General features: G+C 37.3%; 1 protein-coding gene across 16 annotated transcripts in view; it reads left to right on the plus strand.

Moving 5' to 3' along the window:
- RYR2 (ryanodine receptor 2) overlaps window positions 1-20874 on the plus strand; it is a 394774-nt gene that overhangs the window by 82177 nt on the left and 291723 nt on the right. For all 16 annotated transcript variants that reach the window (XM_039567939.1, XM_039567942.1, XM_039567943.1 and 13 more), the window contains exon 2: window positions 18036-18155. In XM_039567939.1, coding sequence (XP_039423873.1) covers window positions 18036-18155 — 120 coding nt within the window. The remainder of the gene's footprint in view (window positions 1-18035; window positions 18156-20874) is intronic.

A 20874-nucleotide genomic window follows, 5' to 3' on the forward strand; every position in this document is an offset into this window, starting at 1 on the left:
CTGCGTGCTGTTGTGTTTTCAGGTCATAAGGCACAAAGAGACCTGTAAAATTTCATTCTATGGGCTTCACTTTAATTTTCACCATCTTTCCAGTTTAATAGTAAATATGGGCTTCAGGAGTAACCTAAAATGAGGTCAGTATTGAAGTAGAGAATAAGCTAAATTTGTGTAAGCAAAGTTTGTGGTTCAAGTTACCTACCCTTATCTATATATCTTTCTTTTCAAGGAGATTTTTTTTTTCATTTTGTTTTACATTTGCAGTACTGCAATCAATGGCCTGTTCAACAAGGGTCAAGAAAATCACTGCCTAGCCATTAATATTCTTAAAATTTATGACAGCATGTGGGGAAAGGACAAAATTTTTATGTCTTATCACTACTTAAGATGAATTATTGGGAGCTGGAAGACAAGTCAAACTAGAAACCTTGAATTTTAAGTTTTAACTACCAGTAATACTGATTTTCTAATTATACATGTGTAAGTGTGAATGTGTGTGTGTATGTATGCATACATAAATCTTGTTCCATGGTCTGTATGCTGTAATCCTAACAGCATGCTCTGTCATGCCTCAGGCTTGCCAGCTTCTTTTTATTAAATATAATTTTCTACTGTGGTTGTTACTGTAAGAACTTGTGATTGCTGACCTGTACTTTAGTTCTATTATCTTATGCCTGCCCATAAAAATTGGACATGGAGACAACTGGTAATTCTGACCCACCATGAGAAGTATAGCAGGATTTCTGCCAGCTATTCAGTTCAGGTTTCTTTCCTAATGGCAGTAGCTTGGACATAGATGCCTAAAGCCTAACTCCAGCAGTTCCACTCCTCTTCCTGGGGCAGCCAGACGTGTGGAAGCTGGACTGCCAAAGCCTCAAAAAATTTATGCTTTCTTCACAGAATTTTCATTAGCTTTTCCTGCTTCATCTAAATGTTTTGGAGCAGCTGACAGAGCACTGGAGAGTTGGCTGGCTCACAGTTCATGCTAGATGAGATCTGTTAAGTCCTGTGTTGCCTCAGGATTTATTCATGTTGCCATCATGTGGCACATGACATGGCCACCCCTTTGCTGTTTGGGGGCTGAAGGCTGCATTGCACAAGCTTATAATACCAAAACTGGGGGGAAACTGACCTTGTGACCGGGGTCTCAGGGTTTGTGAGTAGAGATGGAATAAATGAATGAAAGTTTCTTTTGAATATCCAGATTTGCACATGATTCAGGTTGAAATTAATATGCTGGAGTGTTCTTTGCTTGGTCTTTATGTGATTATGTTAAGGCACTGGGCAGTGAAAGAATGTGAAGCCCCAGTTCACGCTGTGCTATTTGTTGGTATTTAAGATACAGCTGTAATTTCAATAGCTGTGAAAAGCTTGTCTAAATTTCTTGACATTTGATGCCTTCAGCTCTTGTGAGTTAGTTTTCATATTGCCACTTCACTGAAAGCACGAGAGTTCTGAAGAACACGAAAGTTGGCCTGTGCCAGAAACAATGTAGCCAGGAGGACCAGGGAAGTCATTCTTCCGCTGTACTTGGCCTTGGTGAGGCCACACCTTGAGTACTGTGTCCAGTTCTGGGCCCCTCAGTTCAGGAAGGACGTGGAAACACTTGAATGTGTCCAAAAGAGAGTGACAAGACTGGTGAAGGGCTTGGAACACAAGCCCTATGAGGAACGACTGAGGTAGCTGGGGTTGTTTAGCCTGGAGAAAAGACTCAAAAAAAAGGACAGAAAAGACTCAGAAGTGACCTTACCACTCTCTACAACTACCTGAAAGGTGGTTGTAGTCAGGTGGGAGTTGGTCTCTTCTCCCAGGCAACAGCTGACAGAACAAGAGGACACAGTCTCAAGCTGAACCAAGGGAAATTTAGGTTGGATGTTAGGAAGAGTTTTTTTACTGAAAGAGTGATAACGTTCTGCAATCGTCTGCCTGGGGAGGGGGTAGAGTCACCATCCCTGGATGTGTTTAAAAAAAGATTGAATGTGACACTCTGTGCTGTGGTTTAGCTGAGGTGGTATTAGGGCTCGGTGATCTTGAAGGTCTCTTCCAACCCAGTGATTCTGTGATTCTGTTTCTCTGTTGCTTGTTATTGGACAGGCTGCTATAAGCATGCTAAGGCTGGGATTCACCTCACTTAAACTGGGACACCTCAGTGTTGGTCACCCCAGCCTAAGCTGATCATTGAAGAGTCCAAGGAGAGGAGTAGATACCTGCAGAGGGCAGTTTATCAGGGCTCTCTTAAGTCCCAGTTTCACAAGGTGTCTCACTTTCTGGAAAACTAATCTCCTGCCACCCTCTGTAAAGGAAGCTGAAGCTGAGTAGCTGTAAGTGACAGATGTAGCTAAACAGACTTTGCTGAGTGAATTTTAGGTGCTTTAAGGGTGGTACATCCTAGTCTTAAGGGTTTGCAGGGGCTTGGTGAGCCAGATGGACTCAGTGGAGCCAAAAGAAACACATAAGGGCTCATGGTTCTTAGTCTCTTGGGTACATGGATGATTGGCAGCCTAGCTTTGCTGCCATACTTAAAAGTTGTTTAAATAAACACTAAAATTAGTGAATTTAGAGGAAAAGCATTGAAATATGATTGTGTCCCAAAATGAACTCATATGCATGTACTGTTTGAGGCAATGTGAAAACTTCCATGAGATTGTGCGTTACTGCCTTTGTTTTAACAGTAAATGTTACCAGCAGTTAAAATGCATAAAGGAATAAAAATGGTAATGAAAAGTGATATTCTTTGTGATAAGTAGACAAGTTATTACATTGTGTTCTGTGATTTAGACATATCTTACATTAAGAATTGAATTTAAAATATACTACTACACAGCTCTTTAGTCATGTAACATATGAGGAAAAAGAACAAAAAAATGCCCAACATTAAAAGATCCAGCCTTGATTTTTCTTTGGCTCAGATGAAACCATTATACTGAATCGATTCCCTCGAAATGTTCTTTTCTCTTTCTCAGACTTCTCTGATTTACAACTAATAGTGAAATTTTTAGCAAGGGTGGCACTTGATATAGAGCAGCCTGTGAAAAACAGGCTATACATAGAGCCTCATACTGGAAAAAAAAAGTTTATTTTTCTGTTGTCTTTAGTAGCAGTTCTGACGTATTTCTGGGAGGCTTTCTAGTATATCAGATGCAGCTCCTGTGATAACATGATACTTTTTACTGTCCCAATACTCTCAAAGTACAATAACAGAATTTCTTAATTTAAATAAAAATAGGGAAAATGGAGTTCAGCATATGATCATGAAATCAGTATGTGAGAATTTTTTTCTTTCAGCTGTGATTAACCTACTTTTAACATTTGTTTATTTGGGAAAATATAGGGGTTTTTAAAAAATATAATACAGAAACATTATTTCCACAGTATAAACAGACATGGCAAGAATTTGTCGATGTTTGGTTTTTTTGCCATTTCTCTTAGCTGGGAGCAGAGTGAAGCATATCTTATATCCCACATCATGTAAAATAAATAAATAAATAAATATGAAAGAACAAAATATTAATATACAAATATGAATTTGTGATTTATAGTATTTAAGTTTGTCCTTGTGCATAATCTTGTGTGTTGAAGCATTTGAAAATTAGAGTTGAAGTAGCTGAAACTTACTCCTGCTGTTTCAATATTCTTGGTGATAATTTTCCATTTCACTGGCTGATGTACAATAGCTGGTGAGTTTGTTCAGGAGAATAAACAGGAAATAAAAATCGAGTTGTCTCTGAATGTTACATTGTGACATGTACACAAGCCTGAAAGGTATTTTTGCACCTGCTTAATTACATATTTTTGGGACTCACAGTTCACTGCAGCCTTCTGTCACTGCACCTGATTAAAATCTATGAAGAGTCACCTGCTGACTCAAGAACCTGGTGAAAGAAAGCCATTTCCCTGTGTGTCTGATGATTCCTTAATGTTTCTAAGTTAGCAGTATACAGTGGGCTGGTTGAATCTTGCAGCTTTTCCATGAGCTGTTCACCTACACAGGAAGACTGTGGAGGACTTGAGATAAATGATTAAAAAACTGAGTGCCCTGAAAACTGGGGTAAAGGGAAATTCTTTCAGGAACCCATAATTTTTTACTGTTTCAAAAGGCAGGATTAGCACAGAATGCATGGGGATCTGCTTACTATTCTGTTAATACCTGCACAGTGTCTTTAATAACCAAGTCTTCTACTTCAGGGTGCTTTGATTTCTTACACAGAAATTGTCAATCCTATGCTATTATGGCACTGAATCTTTCAGTCTTTTTATAGTAAAATTATTTTTCAGTCTGTAACAACAAATGGAAATGGAATGGCAATGCAATTGTTACAAAATATAGAGTGTATTCTTATCTGGAGGAGGCATTCTATGATATTCCCAAGTACTGATTGAATACTAGCAAGTTACAGCACTTGGTAAAGTACAGAACAATATCCTATGCTCACTAAAACCTGTGGCTATGTGGCTGCTGGATGATCTGGACCTAAATTTTGCCTGAGAAATCTGAGCTTTGGCAGACCCTGCCTGCCAGCTTTGGTGTAAAATAGAAAATGTGTTCTGTTTGAGGCAGAAATGCTGCAGTAGGAATAAGAACTGTTCAGGTGTTTTCATTTTCAAGCTATTGATGCTGGAGATTTGTCATTTCAGGATGCCACAGATCTGACCCCCACACCCCATCCCCTAATTCACAGCATTTCAGGAGTTGCCAAGAAGTAGACTTTTAATGTCAGAAATAGCAAGCCCAGGGGCCACCTAGAGCACCTGGCTCCTGTCAAAATATTTTGGGATTATTTTAGCACCTTGTCACTACCATGTAGCATCCTTCCTACTACTATTAGGAAGGACTTCTGTCACTTTACGACCCTTATAAACGTGGGGTTTTTTTACAGTATACAGAGCAAATGGGACATAGTTTAGGGACTGCTTCTGGGGACACATCTTGCCAGGTAAGCTCTGTTATCATGGTATGTCATGATGTCTCAAATAAAATGAGGGTTTTTTTTACTTTATTATATTTTTCCTAGGACATATCAGGGCAATTTTATGGATTATATTACAGTGGTTTGAAGCATAATTAAAAAAAAAAAAAGTGTTTTTCAAGTTTTATCATAAAAGGGAGGTAAAAGTAGGGCTGGTGAGTGAAATAAAATGCCCAATTACTATTGTCTAGGATATCTTTCTTAAAGCAGAGTTCACTAAAAACAGTGCTCCAATGATGTTGCTTGTCATACAACTTTAATCAAGTTGTAGAATAAATACAGCTTAACTACCGTGATTCTAAATTGGGGTAAAGATAACAAGAATTGTCAGTATGATCTGTGGTTCCTGGCTTGAGAAATGTTTTCCTCATAACAGTTTCCCTGTAAAGCTGAGTACCGTTACTAGGGCTGAAAATGCCTGACAATAAAAAAATGACCCTCTCAACCTTGCCTAGCAGGCTTCACATCCTTGGCTATCCCAGTGCTGCTGCCTTGACTGGCAGCTGATATTATGGGTAGGACATCCTCCCCCCAAAACAGAAATTATTTTATATTTGTCATGCAATATGCATATAAACTACAATGTGCTAGGTATAGTGATTTATTCCTAAATGTGGTCAAGATCAGGCCACCTCTGTTTGGCATTTTGTCTTTCTTGTAGTGACATCCCTGGGTATGTAGAAAGGGCTACCAAAAGTCTCCTTTCTTCCTACTGCTTAGTGTGGCCAAATGTGTGCATCATGAGAACTGAGGTAGAGATGTTGGAGTGGCTTTTAAAACGGAAGATGTTTTAAAGTGGTGAGGTTAGAAAATCAGGGAATAACAGAGAGTACACCTGAGAAGAAGAATTTTTCAAGAGATATCTGGAAATACAGAGGCAAATGCCATGGATTTTTTCAGGGATAGATGGATAAGAAATTAAAAATTCAATCCATAAAAAGTGTTCCTTATTCAGGGGAGTATGGTGGTCTGTACCTGGTGTTCTCCTACTATATGTTGCTCTGACTTGAATCACTGGGAGTAGTCAAAATCCCTAATAACTGCTTTTTCAAAATATCAGTCCCCATTTATACTGCTGTCTCTTTTTACTTTCTTTACTTGTTGAAGAGGAGAGCAGTAGGATTCCAATATTATGATTTTGCAAAATATGACTACTGTTCAAACCTGATGATAATTGTGCTAAACAGAGGAAAAATATCTCAGCTGCAGGCCACAGGCAGCCTTGGAACCAAGCACCTGACCTATTCACTGTTGCCTGTTCCCAGGGCCCTGCAGGTAAGGCCACCAAGCAGACTTCAAGCTGCTTTATTGTATTGTATATATTTTTCTAGCATTGTACTTATGGAGGCTTTTTCTTTTGAGTATTTTTTTAAAGGCTAAACAAATATGGCCAATAAGGTGGGGATAAAGGTCTTAAGCACAGGGGAGTAACTTGACAAATGAGAATTTTGGTGGGAGATCTGGGAATGAGATTCATCTGCCACTTCTGTCAATTTAGTGTTCTTCCTGTCAGCTGCACTGTCCCTACAAAAGGCATTTATTTCCTGGTATCTAGGCATTATAGTTGCTTAGATATAAAGTTTATAGCATAGTGTTTTAAGACTGCTGCAGTCTTTGTTTTGTACATTGATGTTTTGAGAAATAGGTACGTTGGGGCAGGTTAAGAAGAGATAAATATTGAACAGCAGCTCTCTTTGGAGACAGTGGATATTGGTCCCTTTTTTTGAAGGTACAACCAATATCTCTAATAAAAAAAATTAAAATCTCTTTTGCACTTGATTATATAGTGAAGATGTCTAGGAACTGGGTTTTCAGTGTAATGATTGCTCGGGCTTTCATAATATGGTTCAGCTCCAGCTGTGTGATGGCCCTTTTGTGGCATTTTAAACTGGGTAGAGATTGAATATTGGCTCTTTTGGACATGTTCATGGGAAGGTACCACATCCCATCTTAATGATTTTATTAGTGGTCTGCAGGAAAGAATAAGTCATAAATCAAAGATACTCAGAGGAGAAGTTGTGAACAGTAGTCTGAGGGAATTTTTTAAAGTGGAATTAGTCTAAGAAGAATTCAGAAAGGTAGACTTCTCATGGACACAAGAAGGCATCTTATGGGAAATGTGTGAAGTGAAAGGGTTAATCTCATAAATTACAGCAGCTTCAGAATGAAAACAGCGAGAAATATTGACAGAGGATTACATAGCTGAAACAAGTGAAGATGGGAATGAATCTTTCCCCTTGCTCCAAAAATAAACACAGTGATAGGTGAGTCTTTGGGAGTTGGAGAGGAAAGGTCGTATGATTGATTGGGCAGCTGCAAAATATCAGCTTGTCAGAGCACTGAATTGGAATAATTCAAGAAATGCTGCTGATAAAAGATGAAGCGAAGAGAAAGTGAGCTGGGATGGAATGTGCAGACTCAAGCAGATGGTTGTATTAGAGACTTAGCTGCCTGAGACTGCTCACAAGATCAAAGTCTGAGGACTGATGAACCTTTTCTCACGTATTCTTGCATGAAAGGGACGATGTAGAGGGGCGGATTTCACAATCTGAGTTAGAGCGAGAGGACCTTGTTCATGAGAGGGGTGTGTGCTTAGAGCCTTCTTGCTCTGGAACACATTAATGGGAACATACAGAAAAAAAATGTGTTCAGTTTGAATCTCAGTATTTTGTGACCTTGAACAAATGATTTGCTTTAACAAGTGCCTCTGTTTTCCAGCTGAGATTAATGAGGTATTTCTCAGAAAAGTGTTGTAAAACTGAAATGCTTCTGTGATTATTTTCAGATCCAGCATTTTCAGATAGTGGTGAGACTCGGGATTTATTAACTGTGAGTGCTGTGGGGTTATTAAGTCCTTGATATTTGTTAGAGTCGGTTTGCTATCTTCCTACCTGACTCAGATAATAGATATAATCTTGTGTTTGCCTGCAGAATCTTGGGGACACCTTTTCTAGCCTACTCTCACCTCTGTCTTTACTGCTACTGTTATTCACACCAGCAAAATCAAATATAGCATAGAGATCTCCAATGCTGTAATCACACCTTTGAGTGCAGAAGAGGCATAGCCTGGAACTAGTGAGCGATAGTGATTCTTATCAAATTCCTAAAATAGGTGGAATTACATCAGAGATAAATTTGAAATAGTGAGGCTGTTAAGAAGCTGAAGTCAGCTCACCAGATGTTTGTGTTTAATTTAGTATCTACACTTCGTTGCAGATGTTTTCCACCACTCTTCTGTCAACTGTGTCAGATGCAGAGCTAGCCATTGCTAACTATGGTAACAGACAAGTTTATTATTAGACACTGACAGCTGAACTTGCTATTTTTTTAAAATTGTAAGACTACAGGAGCTAATTGGTGAGAAATAATAGAATGAACCATCTAATTTGGAAAAATGTTCATTTGCAGACACATTTTTAGTAGAAGCCAATCAAGAGCATGTTAGCACATGCACATGAATGCTGAAACCATATTTGACACTGTTTCATGATGATTCTGTGGAATAAAGAGCTGGAAGAGGAAGCATTTCGATTATACATAGATAGTACATCTGCTTTCAGTGTCATGTGCTTGTTGCTATCACTAGTAAGCAGTTTGCTTGAGGAGGTGGCTAGCATGTGCAGCTGAAGGTTATGGTCACCTACGGTACTACAGCAGTGCCCAGCCAGACCAAAGCCAGTGGTAGGTTTGTTTCTCCATGGAGCACTTCTCAGAGGACAGAAGGTGCACTTGTTACCTGTGTGTGCTGGAGCTGTGCATTCTTTTTGTTCATTGCCTTCACACTCACTTTCCCTTGAGTGGCTGTGGAATGCATAGACTGAGACGGGCAACTGTGCTGGAGACACTCTGCAGTGTTGAAGTACGGCTCCTAAATAAACTCTGCTTTGCCATATAGCATCACGCTATCCAAGTGTGTACAAGTTTTTTCCCTTGTATTTAGTGATTGCTTTCTGACAGACTCTTTTTATCATTGTTCTTTAGTGAAGGCTTTTTCTGACAAGTGCAGAATATGAATCTGTGTGACTCAGGATGGGTTATTTTCTTCAGGTGTGGTTTTCTTTTTTTATTTTTTACTGCTGCATGTCTTTAGTACGGCAGATTGCCATGACATTGCTGTAATGTTGTAAATTATTTTGATGACTAAGTTAGAGCTTTTTGGGGAAGGAGGAGGAGGTAACATGGTTATTGTACTAGCAACTGGCTTCATAGTACTGTATTGAGACCTACCAGCTAATCTGGTCCTTTGGAATTCCATCTGTTCTGCATGGGGTTTTCTTTCCCAAAGAATTCCATTGGAAGGAGGTTGCATTCTTAGGAAATTACTCCTCCTACAGGATAAAAAAACATGTGCAATTAAATGTGTTCAGACCATTTAGAATTGCATGACCAGAAAAGTCATCTCTCTTCTTCTTATCCTAAGACAAGTTCAGCTATGCATAAATCATCCTGAAAGAAGTTTTCTTGAGCAGTTTTTTAGTCTTATAATGATGAAGCTTCTAAACTGGTCTGTAAAAGTGCTTTATTTTCAGAAAACTTTTCCCCAACTGTCTAATACTTATTTCCTTAATGCAATAAGGAACAGTATTACCTGTCCTCTATTCCATGTTTTAGTGACAAAAATAGCAATGTTGCCAAGTTTCCCCAAAATCTAAGCAGACTGCATCCCAGCAGTTTTGTTGGATCTTTCCTGTTTTTCTCTAGTTATCATGAGTCTTTTTGCTTTCTGTCTTTCCCTGTTCAAAATGAAGGGTCAAAATGGCTGAGATGCGCTATTGCAATGGTGATCTGCTACCAAGGAGATAGTGAGTTGTGGTTCAAGCTCAGATAGAGTAAGCAGAAGTTTCTGGCCTTTTCTTACCTCTGTCATGATCTTCCTTCGCATTCAGATGTCAGAAGCTCTAGAGTAATTGTCCTAATAGAGCGGTATTTCAAAATAAAGTTTGGTAGCTTGTTGAAGGCACTGGCTGATCAGTCAAGAATAGAATTAACAGTTAAGTAATGCTACTCTCTGAGTGTACTATTGCTGTCTTTATTACAATTGTTGAAAAGCTATTTAATCTCTGTAGATCATAGTTCTTCCAGGTTATGTATGTGGTATTTCATAAATCTTATGCATCAAGGCTTCTGTTTTTTGTCAGCAGGGATTTGGAGAAGGAAAAACACCATCTTAATTTGTTACTTGACTTCTCTGTTGTAGCTTTTTACCTTCTAAAGCACAGAAAGAAAAAGACTCTAGGGCAACTACTAGTAGTAGAGCTTCTGTCAAGACTTAAAGTGCATTGTGTATGTTACTCAGGTGCCTATCATCAAAAAAAGTCACATTTGATTTTTGATTTTTCTTTTTGTTTTTTTTTTTGCTGGTCAGATGTCTAGGGTCATCTTAGGGGATGGATTTGTGGACTCTATTATGCTGTTAGCATATGATATCCTGTAGTTATATGAGTCTTGTGCTTGATGACCCACAGGTCTTACAAACTTTTATTCTACTCTGTAATCTAGTATTTATCTCAACAAGGGAAAGGGAAGTTGAAGTGAAATTTTTAAGTCAGGAAGTATTCCACAGTTTCTCTAGGCAGAAAGCAGTTCGTACTGGCTAAATTTCTATTTGTAAATCTACAAAGTAGATTAAAGTATGTGTAGCACCTATTCCCATCACATGGTTCAGTTGCACAGTTGAACAGTAAATGGGATGCAGTGAAGCAGAACTCTGCCTTTGTGGGCATTTGAGGGACCTATTAAAAATTGAGATACTAATTTAAAGTCCATGCTGAGATCCTGATTTATAGTATATGGAAGTTGAGGAAACATTCCACTAACTGCAGTATTTGTTGTATAAAAGAGCAGTAGGGGTTTGAATGTACAAGCATAACTTACCAAGTTTAACCTTTGAATGTTGAATTTTGTAAACGTGACACACTCTCTTCTCTACACAGTTTCAGAATTGGTATATTGTCAGGGCACAGTAGAAACACAGAGTCAGCATTATATCTTTAAGGCAGGTAATTATGTATAATCAGATTGCAAAGTGTACAGCAAATTATTTTAGTTAGTAATAACTCATGTTATATGCTGTATTCTCTGCAAAGAAGTAAAATATAAAGTATAAAATTTGAAATCAAGGGAAATATTTGAAAAAAGTTGTCTGTTTTTGTCACAAAATAGAAGGGAAATACAAATGTTATAATCGTGATGTGATGAGTTTAAGCACTTTGGGCTGAAGTACATACAGTGTTTCTAAATAAATGTATTACTTGTGGTATATCGCTACTTTATTTATCTTCACCTTTTCCTGCAGAGGATTGTAGCAAGAGTAGAAGCTCCAATATTGTGCTTTTTTTGCATGGTTAAAATAAAACACTTGGAGACAGTAATGGGATAGTTTGTAAAACAGGAAAATGACATACTGTAGGAAAATATATTTTGCATTCTCAGAGAATAGAGAGGAAAAAAAAGAAATTATTCAATCTTTCCTATCTTTTGACTCTTCACTAAACCATTACCAGATATGAATGAATTCAGAAGTTGTAGAAGTATGTGTAATGGTTAAAAGTTTATAGAGTACTACAATGTACAGAATAAAAAGAAAATAAAACATGATGAATATTTAAAAAAACCCAACCAAACAAACCACCAAGTATCAGGTTTCCAGGAAAATGCCACAGCAAATACTCCACCCTCTAAATCCCAGATAAGTCCATGTTGAAGAGGTACTAACAGCTATTGCAGTGTCAATGTGCCCACCTGTGGGAATTGCCAGAGAGTTGTAGTTCTTTAATAGAATTAACATTGAGAAGGTTAAGGATTAGTCAGAACTGACTTTACACAGGACGTAACAATTTTCAGGGTTTAATAGGACACAGTAACGCTGTCTATTACAAGGAAATATATGTGAGCATATATGTGTGAACAATATGACAAAAACATATCTACATATACATACATATGTATGTGTATGTACCTTTGTGTTTTTGTACAGTCGTAACTTGAAACTGGTCCTTTTGGAAAAATACACATAGTCAAAATATTCATGTTGGAATATAAGATGCCCACATCTTGACATGAGAAATTAACCTTTCTTCTTGACTGGATGGTATCTATTTCATGTAATCTTAGGAGATCTGAGTGTATTTCTTAGACAAGTCAAATAATTGCTGCAAGTGAAAGTGTGTGCTATTAAGGAACTTGAGAACTTGCTGTTTTAATATTATACCTTGAGAGCAAACCCATGCTCTTCCTTCATTAATCTGGGCTTCCAGAATGCAGTTCTAAGCATGCAGTTTGCCAATTTATGGCTATTACTGGCAATATTTTGATTTTAGGAGTAATTTTTAGCTGTAAAAAAATGCTACAGTGCTCTTAAAGGTGAGCATTGGTTTTGTTTAGTCACTGGATCCTCTGCTAAATCATTCAGTTATTTATTTAGTTTCCGTGACTTTAAAGCTTTCAGGACAAGTATTACGTAGCTCTTAATGAATAGATTTTATTAAAAATTTGCTGTGTTCGTTTTTAATCAATGTCCTTGCTTTTCAAAACTGGATGTTTAAAAAATAAGTAGGGCTTCGTGACATAGATAAATTCAGGTAGATATTTTCAGAATGCTTCTTGAAAAATCAGAATTTATAGAGTAGTGTGCTTATCAAAAGCTCGTGCTCTTTGAGTCAGAGCAGATATCTGACATGACACAAAGCAGAATATCTTCATGCTGGGAGATACAGTATCTTTAAAACTGTGAACTGGTATACTGGCTGAAACACAAGGATTTATCAGGATTAATGGGTTACTCCCAGATGGTTTTTGCTTATCATCTTAAAGTACTGTATATGGCTGGTTGTGGAAGCTTTAGCTGTGCGGTGCCTTCCGCAAGTTCATTCCATAGCATCATTGAATGCTAGGGGGTTGGAAGGGACCTCAGAAAGAGTTCCAACCCCCTCACCCTGGGCAGGGACACTTTCCACCAGACGAGGATGCTCAACGCCTTATCCAGCCTGGCTTTAAACACTGCCAGGGTTGGGGCCTGTTCCAATGTCTCATCACCCTGACAGTAAAATATTTGATACCCTAAAGTCTAACCTAAATTTCTCCTCTTTTAGTTTGTACCCTTTACTCTCTGCCCCATCACTACAGTTCCTGACAGAGTCCCTCTTTGGTTTCCCTGGCTTCCTTCAGATACTAGAAGGTTGCTGTGAGGTCTCCACACAACCTTATCTTCTCCAGGCTGAACAGCCCCAACTTTCAAATCCTGTTTTCATAGAGATGGTGCTTCAGTCCTCAAACCTGGGGAGGAGAATAGCTTTTTGACTCAGGTTATCAGTCAGCTGAGCAATGTGAGCACCATTTCTGTCATCCTGTAGGCGTGCTCTGTTATCGTAGCTAGGTAGTATCATCTTTGCTCCTTACATCCACATTTTTTGGATGGAGATTACTGTACTTCCAAATTCCTTAGTGTTACGAAGGAGCTCAGATTGTGAACTGAAAGATGGAGAATGGAAAGAAGGATCATCCATTAAAATATCTAAACTAAATGAACAGCTTCCCAAGTTAGATTCACACTTAGTTGCAGTAAATATGATACACCTGAGACTGTGCTCCGCTGTTGTTAAGGTGACTGACATTTCCTTGTACATTTGATAATAGGCTGCAGCACCACTGTGTGCACAGAATTTGTGTGGTTATTAGCACCTCCTTTCCCTTGCTCTCTAGATACCTCTCTCTGTGTATCCATACTCTGGAAAAATAGAAGATGAAGCAGTGTCTTTGGACTTACTAGTGAAAGCTGCTATGGTGATAGGGAATTGGGATGGAAATAGTAAAATTTTCCAACTTCCACGGAAGAAACAGGCAGATGTTTACTAAAGTGATGATTAATCAGCAAAACAAGAGTAGCAGATGTATCTGGCAGTGGAAATTACTGCAAGGATTTTGGGTTTGTGCTAGTGTCTTTTCTTCCAAGACTATAAGAAATTTTGTATAATCTTTATCTGTTGTAGTTGCTTTGAATATGAACTTTAAATCAAATACTGTTGTTAGTTACTGCAGAATAGAGATACTGGTTTTTATTCACATTTTAATGAGATCAAGTATATACTAAACTTGTTTAATTGAAAATGATTGAGACACACTATTACAGGCTGTAAAAGATCTTTTACAACTGTGTTGTAAAAAACTAGGTTTTCTTCCTTTGTCTACGCACATCATCTTGTCAATGCAGCTATGCACAGACATGCACAGACATGTCTTAAAACACTGTTTGTCCAAGACGTTATATTCCATGTGGATAAAAAGTTTATACAAGTGATTACATTTTAGCATTAAACACCTGAGCTTGGTTTCTTGAACTGTCAAATTTTTATGTGTGTTTATTTTACTGTGATATTAAATAACTTAACATTTGGAGATATGTTTAAAAGGCACTAATATTCTTGTCAGGAACTTTTTATTGCCTCTACCCCCCTGAATTTTCAGTCATGTATGAGGAGAGTTGATGTATTTGCTTAACTTTTGAAGGCTACAATTACAGCCCTTTGAACTATAAATTACTTTGATCAGTTCTAATCTGACAGGAAAAATTATGATGATCTAATATCAGAAGATAATAGGAAGGAATGAAGCAGTTTGAGACAACTCATAATTCAAGATGTAAGAATACCTGGAAGATATTTTTCTTTAATAGACATTTAGTATGATGCATATTGCAGTGTTCTTCATACAAGAGCAAAGTGACCTTCAGTGAAGGTCCTTTGGTAATGTGACTTCAGATAAGGAAATTTTGCATTTTTAGCCCTCTTGATATTGGAACTGCTTATCATTTGCTGATTTGAAAACAAGTTTAGAAAAACACTGCCGAGATGCTTACCCACATACCAGTCTGCTTTAAAGAAATTTAATGGAATAATGTATCTTAATATAATTCTGCCACGCTATCAAGTTGAATATCTATAGGACTCTTCTGAACACATAGTCAGTAAATTTTGGAAGACCGAATCTAGGGTGAAGCCTATATTAGATAATTCTCTAATGATGTGCACAGAAATGCAAAATAACTTAGAACTCTGTGTGTGTGTGACACGTCATTATCCATAATTACCTTTCACTCGATCTGACAATGGCATCACATGTTTCTTAACCTTTTGTGCCAATTGTTTCAACACCACCTACCTAGAACAAAAAGTTCCACAACACTGTGACTCTGTGGCCTGAATTTGGAGAACATTTATTGTGACCATCTCCACAGAAAACAAAGAAAGTATAACAGAGTTGAAATTTGGTTTGTTTTAATGAACATGTCCTGTCAACCCAGAAACAAACTTTGGAAAACGTCATGGGAGGGTGATCGATTTTCATGAAGGTGTAAGCATTTATTAATAAAATGTATTTTTTTATTTGCCAATTATGTTAACAAAATACTTCATGTATGCTGTACACCGCACAGAGAAAGAAGGGGAAAATGTTTGCAAAAATAATTGAGTTTGTGTGTCAGGAAATTTAGCAGCTATATTCCTGTTCTTATTCCTCCATCAGTCAGCATCTGCATTATACATGTGTGCTTGGTAATTGAGCTTAATTGGTTTGCAGAGAAGGGTGATACATTAGATCATTAACTAATATTAAGTACATCAGGGAGTTGCCCCAAACCAACTTACATTTTTGCTGCTGTCAGCATAGAATAGTTTTTGTAGATGGGCTATTTAGAACACTTTCCAAATGTTCTCTAAAAACCTAGCATACAATAGTTGAAAATAGGGCAGTATAAAACAAAATTGGTGGTTCATTTCAGGAGAAAGTAGCTTTACTATGTTGTCTGCTTCTGGCTGTGGAGGTACAATGTTAGAATATTCTCTAGCAACCCTCTTTGGAGACAACTCTAGCACAATGGTGGCAGGCTTACTGAAATTTCCATTCTGGTGGTGCAATTACTTCAGGAGGAAGGGCTAGGAAGAGAAAGGAGGGAGAATGTATTTATACAGCTTCAATCTAACACCACTATTTTTAACCTGAAAAGAAACTTTTATTTGAATCAACTGTAATTAATATTAGGAAATTGTAATTTAGTGCTTTAAAAAATAAACACAACCAACCACTTTCTCTCCCTCCCAAGTGCTCTGGGTTTTAATATATGATGTTACTTTTACAAAGAGTACACAGAAAAGCTGTTAGGTCTGTATGTGTGGTCTTTTAGGTCCTTGATATTGGCCTTCAGGGATTTTTCTTTGTTAGCTTCGATTTTACATTGTGAACTTCACCGGTAACATATGCATGTATTGCGTTTCCTGAATTTAACGCCTGACTGGAAGCAGTTACTTTTCACTTCTACAGCATGGGCACTGTTGCGGGTATACAAGGAGAATTGGTTTACCCACGCTTACCTTTGCTAGATGAGGACAATTAAAAAAGGGTAGCAGGAATTAATTTTTTCGAGTGTCCAGTTAAACTCTATATAAGCTCCTGTACTTTTCAGATTGAGATACACTTTAATTTAGTCTAGTTTAATTATTTGAGTGAAGTAAATGGAACCAAATTAATGACTAGCTTAATTCAGGATAGATGTTTACAGGCGGCTTCAAATGATTCAGTTCAATTTAAATTCAGGTGTTTATTTAATTTGAGATTTTCTGAATGTCCCTACGTAGCAAGCTGCCTATAAGAACAACTCTTTTTTGGTAAATACTGCTGCTTTAATGCATGCATTTTTTTAGTCTCAGCCTGTTCTGCTTCCAGTTGCATGCTTTGTCCTATAGTTTTATTGTTGTAGTTATTGAATTTTATTTACGGTGTTAAATATGGCCTCTTCATAATCATTCATTTGAAATTTATTATTGGAAACTCATAAATGAATTGGCAGAATGCACAGGGAGATGCTATTTTTTCTCTTCTTAAACAATCTTTGCTAGAAAATAGACTCATTGCAACAAAATATTCTTTTACTTGAACCAAATTTCTTCAGAGATTCTCCAGCTGATGGTTGTGTTACTTAGAAGAACTGGGATTTAAATAAGGGTCTGCCTCTCTTTTTTGAGCCTTGTTGATAAGATCTTTGACTATTCCTACAGGGAATTAGTCCTGTAAAATTTTAGTTATTACATATTACAGACTAAGGAACACACAGTTTGCTTTGCTGTGTGCAAGATATCGTTGGCTCCTCCTGGACCGTCCTTTCTCCACTATTCTGGGCAGAGCTGTGGGACAGCTGTCCCAATAACTCATTTTCCCTTTTAATTCTGAGTATTTCCTGTATGTCTTTATATGCCTGCACATTAGGATAAGCACAGAGCACTTAATTGGAAAGCTCATAAAAGTCTATTTAACTCTGTATAAGATATGGTGGTAGTACTTTCTCTGATAAGCTTCAGCACTCTGCTTAGCTATCATACTTCTATTACCTTCTATCACAACGTCTTGACCAGTCACAAAAGTCACAGCAAGTCACCACACCTCCTTCTGTTAGGAAACTGTGGGTAGTTCTCTCCACAGCTTTACAAGGAGCAGCAGTGAGTAGACACTAGCTTTTTGGAAGAAAAATCCTTTATTTACACAAGATTATACAAAGATTACTTTTCAACTTACTGCAAAAAACTTAAGTTATGAACTATGTATACAAAATGACTCTGAAGATAGGAAAATTTGTTTTGTTTGCTTACTTAGTTCTTTACAACCTTCTAAGCAAGTTGCACTAACTAGAATATGTGCAATATATACACAAGCAAGTTAATTCAAATGTATATGGTACCCATCAATTAATTGATTTTTAAGCTTTTCTACTCCTTTGCATTGTATGACTGACCTATGAAAGAAATACTAATTCCTGTGTACTTTGGGTGTAGTTAAAATAAAACTTGCCCTCTTTATTACAAGGACAGGCAAATGGGAAAAGCACATATGCAGTTTTTAAATTATTTTAATTGATTTGCCCACATTTACAACTCAATAAAAAATATGCTGAGCTTTGATTCCACTTGTGTTCAGGGACAACAGTTCGTGCATTTAACAATGATTTTCTAAAGGCTTCCACAGGTCTTGTTGGGTCAGAAGCATAACCCTAGTTCTCTTTTTGCTTTTTTTTTTTTTTTTTGGTAGGATGATGAAGTGGTTCTGCAGTGCACAGCAACCGTTCACAAGGAGCAACAGAAACTGTGTCTTGCTGCAGAAGGATTTGGCAACAGGCTTTGCTTTTTGGAGTCCACATCAAATTCTAAGGTACCACTGAGTCTTTTGTCATTTCGTGCCACAAGGCAAGGATAGTTGTAGCATTGCTTGCTTTGATGTAATATACACAAACCTGTCAAGGAGAATGGACAAATCAAATCTATCAATAATACAACGAATATTTAATCCCCATTCAAAGTTTAATTCTAACCTTGTCCTTTGGCTGGACTCTAATGTGGTGTTTTCTGTTTTGGGTTCACTTTAAAACTAGTTAGCTGCAGAAGTCCATCCCAAATAATATGCTTGTTATTTGGCTTGTCTGACCTCAGTTGTAGTAAGCCACAGTGCAACTTTTGTGCACTGCAACTCAAAGACAAGTTGATTGCTCTGATCCTAACTCCACGGAAAAGAGAGCAATTATTCTATTTGCGGTAAGTTTTTATTCTGTGGCATTTATATTGAAATGATTATTACTCTGAGACCTGATTCCCTATCTGAGCATAGTGCAAGTATCAAAATTACCTCATCTAACACATTCTATCTAAGCCTCCTCTAACTCTGCTATATATGCAGTAGATAGAGTAGTTTGAAAAAATAACTTTGCTGTTTATTGCAAAGAAGAGATTTTGTTTCACAATCACATATGCTCAAATAAATGTTTTGAAGACAAAAATGGGCCCCCCGAGGGTAGAACTTGTTTTGTGGGCAAAGTAATGGATATACTTGGACATTTTATTCATAGAAAGGGAGGAAAATTGCTTAACATATTTGTTTTTCCTTCAGTTAAAATATAAATATTTGATAAGAAAATATAATAAAGGTAAAGCATCTGGAAAGACATCTAGAAAGATTTAGAACAAAAAATGATGGTTATCTTGCCAGCTTTCATAACATCACTTTGATTTTCTCTGATACTTCACAGAGTAATGCTTCATTTTCTGTCTCATCATTTTGAATGTATTATTCATAATAATAAATTTTTCACTAGGATATTAATGATTCATTATAATAGCAGTGATCTTGATGAAGTAATTCATGCTGCTCTGTTTTAAATAAATCTTTTTAACATTAAAAATGTGCTAGGATAGAAGTGGTTGCAGTGCTAGTTGCCTGTGAGGCCTGAAAGATCTATTTAATGAATTTGTTATCATTCAGCAAGTTTGGATATTAAATCTACAGTCTCTCTGTCCCCATCTAAAACTCCTGAATATTCTTGTCTTTAAGGAATGCAGTGTAGATTTCATATCAGTTTTCTATGCTTGTTTGCTGATGCTGCTTTTTCTCCTTGTTTTATGAAACAATCTATATTCTGATCATTCTTCATGATCTTGGGGGTAAAAAAAGCAAACCCTGCTGCTCATCTGTGATTTAATTTTTAAGGGCTGACAGTTGCTAGGATAAGCTCATCTGAAGTCATTTGTAGATATAAATACTGAGGGAGCCATAAAATTAAATCCTTAAAGCAAAGTTGACTGTAAATAAGAGCAAATAAATATGTTTTCCTTCCTCATGTCTGCGTCCATAGAATGTTACTATTGAATTATATAAGGAGGAACACAGGAAATACTCAAAGAGGTATGTGATAATTTGAAAATAGTTCCAACAGAGTTCTTGAGCCTGTTAAAAAAATTCTGTGCAAGTCTTAGATTCTGTTTTCCAGTTAGAGTGGGATTGTGATGCACTGTAATGCAAACAGTAGTGTGGCATTTGATTTACAGGCAGGGACCAAGGATGAGATGCAAATCCAAGCACCAGTAGTAGGCCAAACACAAGTAATAGACTTCAGCTATCATCCTGGACTTGCATTCTTGAGAATGCTTGTTACTGTCCTGTGCTTTTCTCCAATATTTTTCAGGACGGGGTGTAGCTGACGTTTTATTAGCACAAGTTCTTCGTGTGCACTTTCCTGCCCCAGGATCACTAAATAATTCACACTACTACAATAACAGTCAAATTGAAGATATATCTTGATAGAATAATTTGGTAACTTCTGGCTATTAATATTTATCTCTGTGCAGCAATAACGCTGGGAGCTAAGGCAAAAGATGCATGTATAGGCAAAGTAAAACAAGGAGTTCATTCACCTCTTCCCATGAGCAGGCAAGTGTTCATCCTGAGGAAAGTAAGGCTTCATCATGCATCATGGTGGTTTGTGAAGACAAATGTGGTCATTCTGAACGCCCCCTGCATCCTTTTTCATCCCCCCCGCTCAATATGCTGAGCATGAGGTCATAGGGTCTGGAATATCTCTTGGATCTGTTGGAGTCAGCTGTCCTGGCTGTGACCCCTCACAACTCCTTGTGCACCTCCAGCCTGCTCCCTGGTGGAGTGGGTTGAGGAGCAGAAAAGGTCTTGACTTAGTTCAAGGCTGCAAATTGCTCAAATTGACCCCATATATTGAAGAGCAAAATAACAGATAAGCAAGAAATGAGGTCTAAATTATGTGTAATTTTATTAATAGGAGACAGTCCTGAATATAAAACATACAGGCTTGCCCAAGATAAATGCATGACTACCTCATCTATAGAGGTGTAGCAGCTCAAGTGAAAAATATTTATATTTCAATTTCTACCAATTTCAAAGCAGATCTGTCTCAAAACAGATCTTGTTCTAGGAATAGGTTGCAAGTTTCAAGTGTATAACAATATGACATTTATAAATCATCAAACATTTTTAACATTGAAAAAGTTGCAGCAGCAAGAATAACAAAACCCAAAGATGACTGGTGACTATATTTAAAATATTTAGTTTCTTTATCTCATGCAATTAT

Source organism: Corvus cornix, chromosome 3 (assembly GCF_000738735.6).
Source record: "Corvus cornix cornix isolate S_Up_H32 chromosome 3, ASM73873v5, whole genome shotgun sequence".
Classification (NCBI taxonomy): Eukaryota; Metazoa; Chordata; class Aves; order Passeriformes; family Corvidae; genus Corvus; species Corvus cornix.